Source organism: Geospiza fortis, unplaced genomic scaffold (genome assembly GCF_000277835.1).
Source record: "Geospiza fortis unplaced genomic scaffold, GeoFor_1.0 scaffold40, whole genome shotgun sequence".
Taxonomy (NCBI): Eukaryota; Metazoa; Chordata; class Aves; order Passeriformes; family Thraupidae; genus Geospiza; species Geospiza fortis.
The window spans coordinates 18005700-18008893 of NW_005054297.1; the positions used below are offsets into that span (position 1 = coordinate 18005700).

The 3194-nt window shown below is 35.2% G+C and overlaps 1 protein-coding gene across 1 annotated transcript in view; it reads right to left on the reverse strand.

The window, feature by feature from the left end:
• The window catches only part of FAM149A (family with sequence similarity 149 member A), a 15413-nt gene that overhangs the window by 5924 nt on the left and 6295 nt on the right, over window positions 1-3194 (reverse strand). Inside the window, exons 6-8 of the mRNA XM_031064029.1 lie at window positions 2937-3127; window positions 1391-1545; window positions 160-264 (exon numbers count right to left, since the gene is read on the reverse strand). Of these exons, the coding sequence (XP_030919889.1) occupies window positions 160-264; window positions 1391-1545; window positions 2937-3127 (451 nt within the window). The remainder of the gene's footprint in view (window positions 1-159; window positions 265-1390; window positions 1546-2936; window positions 3128-3194) is intronic.

Here is a 3194-nt window from a genome sequence, read left to right on the forward strand (position 1 = left end):
TTAACAGTGCATCATTTCTACCTCTGCAAATTACTATCATATCAGTGATCACAAGATCACACAAGATCACTGCCTTTTTTACCATTTTTTTTCTAATTGTAAAAAAAATTTTTACATATTGTGAATTATGTCATATTTTTAAAATGTCAATGCCACCTACTGTTTTTTTTCTGCCACAGCAGCATGCCTCTGTTGGAGTGGTTTTGCTTGAATTGTCATCACACCACTGAGATCACTACAGAAGTTGCTGGAGAAACGGTAAACCTATTAAAAGCAACAACTATGTGTTAACCTTTACTTTTTTAGAAGGAAGATCTCAAAAAGCACATAGTTAAGAGGTATTTTACTTGTTTTTTATTTATAGTTCCTTTTAAGATGGTTCAGTATAATTCTCAGGAGTAGATGGGGCAACAATGTTTTTTCTTTTGCTTATCTTCAACATGTTTTTATAAACAATATTTGTGTAATTTAGTTACTGAATTGCAACTTGATTTACAATATAAATTTCAGTTGAAGCCAAAGATTGATTCTTCAAACTTTTCATTTTCCCTCAGCACAGGGGCATGATTTATCAAAGCATTTTACTTCTCCTGGCTGCTGGGACTGTAACAGAACAAAGCACACCCATGGGGAGAACCAAGACTGCTGTGCTATCTTTCCTGTGTTCCTTATCTCACTGTTTAGCAAGCATGGAAAAAGAGCCAATGGAAGAAAATTAAGTCACTTGAACTCAGTAGTGAGAGACAGGAGAAAAAAAAAACCACAAACAGAAGCAGTGGCTGAAAAAGGAAACAAATGTGCAATACGCTAATCAGGAGACAGAGGGAGGAGACAGCAAGGAGGACAAAATAGGACATTTTATCAATATAAGCATGAGCTTCTACAAAGACAGGTAAGACCTAGTGCCAGTGTGCTAGTGCATGTACTGCAGAATCCCCTCGCACAAGATGCAAAGAAAATGAGAAGGAATGGGAGAGTCTGAAACTCGCAGTGTTGTGAGAAAAGCACTTCAAATTGCAACTTCACATCTTGGTTTATCTTCTTAATTCTAGCATGAAGAAATTACTGGATCACGATAAAAGCATAATTAATTTTTAAGGACAGAATAGAATTTAACAAGACTTTGCAAATCAATGGCAGCAATACCTTAGAGGTAAATTGTACCTTTAAGAACCACCAAAGAAAAACAATTGACAATAAACAAAAAATGAACATTGAATTAAACCTCATTTTAAATCAGATTACTTAAACTACCCCTAATTGGTATAAAGAAGAAAAAAAAGAAAAACAGAGGAAATAAAGAAAAAGAGCCTTTTCAAGTTTCAATCAAGACTGTCCAGGGTTTGACGAAAAAAAGAACATTTGACAGAAAGGTTTGCTTTATTTTTACCTGTGATGAAACTGAATGAGCCCCAAAAGATACACTTTGTGCTTCAGAGCCTCTGGGAAGAGGAATGGTCCCAGCATCTGCTGTAATATGAATGGCTGGCAAATGCAGCAATTTTGCTGTAACAGTTTTCAGTTTTTCTATTTGTTGGTCACACTCTGCACAACAGCAAAAAAAAGTAGAGGGAACGAGAAGTATTTTCTATGTTTACCAGCCATCATTTCTTGGGGTTCAAGCAATATGACACAGTAAATAAAGAGTTGCACATAGCTTTATATTTCCATGCTATTTTAAAATCTAACATATATTATGAGTTTTTGAAAGCATTTCCATTTGTCTTTGCTTTCTCTGACACTGACATACAAGCTGGCCTATACAGGTAGATTTGGAGGCTGTTTAAGAAAATACAGCTAAGACCTTTGAAATGTTGTCTAAAAGTCCCCAGAGCTTTTCCTTTCTAAGTAGTAAAAAAAAAAAAAAATATATATCTATATCAAATAAAAATTCTATTGATACCAGCCTCGTCTGACAGCACTGTTTTATTTTGGGTATATGTTACCATCTTATTTCTATTTTAAACCCAAATTATTTTCCTTCCTAGTTTAAATACTAGCTATATGACCTTTAAAATATAAAAGGGCAAGCCTATCATAATATTGCTAAATGATCCTCCCTAAACTATAATACAGAGAGCTAAACAATCCACCTGCACTGTCAAAAGAACTTTTAAATTACAGAAAAACTTGAAATGTTAAGTTCTGATGCTGCAAGCATTCAGAAAAATTTTGCCATTTCTTACTTTGTTGTATTCTTAAATTTGAGGTCAAGTGCACCTTACATTACAGGAAACTTCCAAGACCCACCGTCAGTTATTCTTCTGTTACTTCTGTCCTTTTAAAATACATTGCCAGAACTGAAATTCCCCTCAGTCTCCAGAGATAACACATTCACACTAAATAGATTTTCACTTCTACTTATTTTTCCTAGCTTTTTCTTTTCCTCACTACAGTCTGTTAGAATATGAAGACATAAAATAAAATTACACGTCACCTTTTCTTCCTCCTATAGTCAAGTCATGAACTCCTGCACATCGGACAGTAAGACTGTCTGTCTCACTTTAACATTCTGACCACCCAAGGGTTCTAAAGCTTAAACAACAAGGACTAGGAGACTCAAATCCCTAGGTTCCAGATCACATTGTCAGTAATCCCCTGACTAATGATGACTAACAGCATCAAATTGCATCTTCAAGCCAGTGATTAATATTTTTGTTTTTTAAAACACGCTCTCTTGCAATGAAGCTATTTCAGTATTTTTCTTTTTACACGTCTCATACAAAACTCCCTGAAAATTAGAAAGAAAATTTTATTTTAGGTGCATGTGTGTGCACACATTCTTGTGGCAAGGCATTACATATGTTACAGTTCTACAGCACTGGTTATCTTAACTAAAGCTTGGAATATTTGCTTAATTTAAGCAGATAGGGAAGGATGACTTTTCTGAATTAGATTCAACAAATACTGTATTTTCAAATGAAAATATCAAATACCTGGGATACTAGTTTCCCAATTTTTTTTAATCAGTTCCTCCAATATTCCAATGACATTGCTCCAGATATGATCAAACACTTCAGAAGCCACAGCATCTTTGATACAGGCATTGGGAGAAACAGGGGGAATGCCACGCTTACACCTCTTCTCAGAAAGACGCATTTTCTTTTGTTCCCAAATCTCATCCTCACTAATAAAGGAAACAAATTCAAAAGAATTCCCATGGGAATTGACTTCCCCCCCCCCCGCCCCCTCCT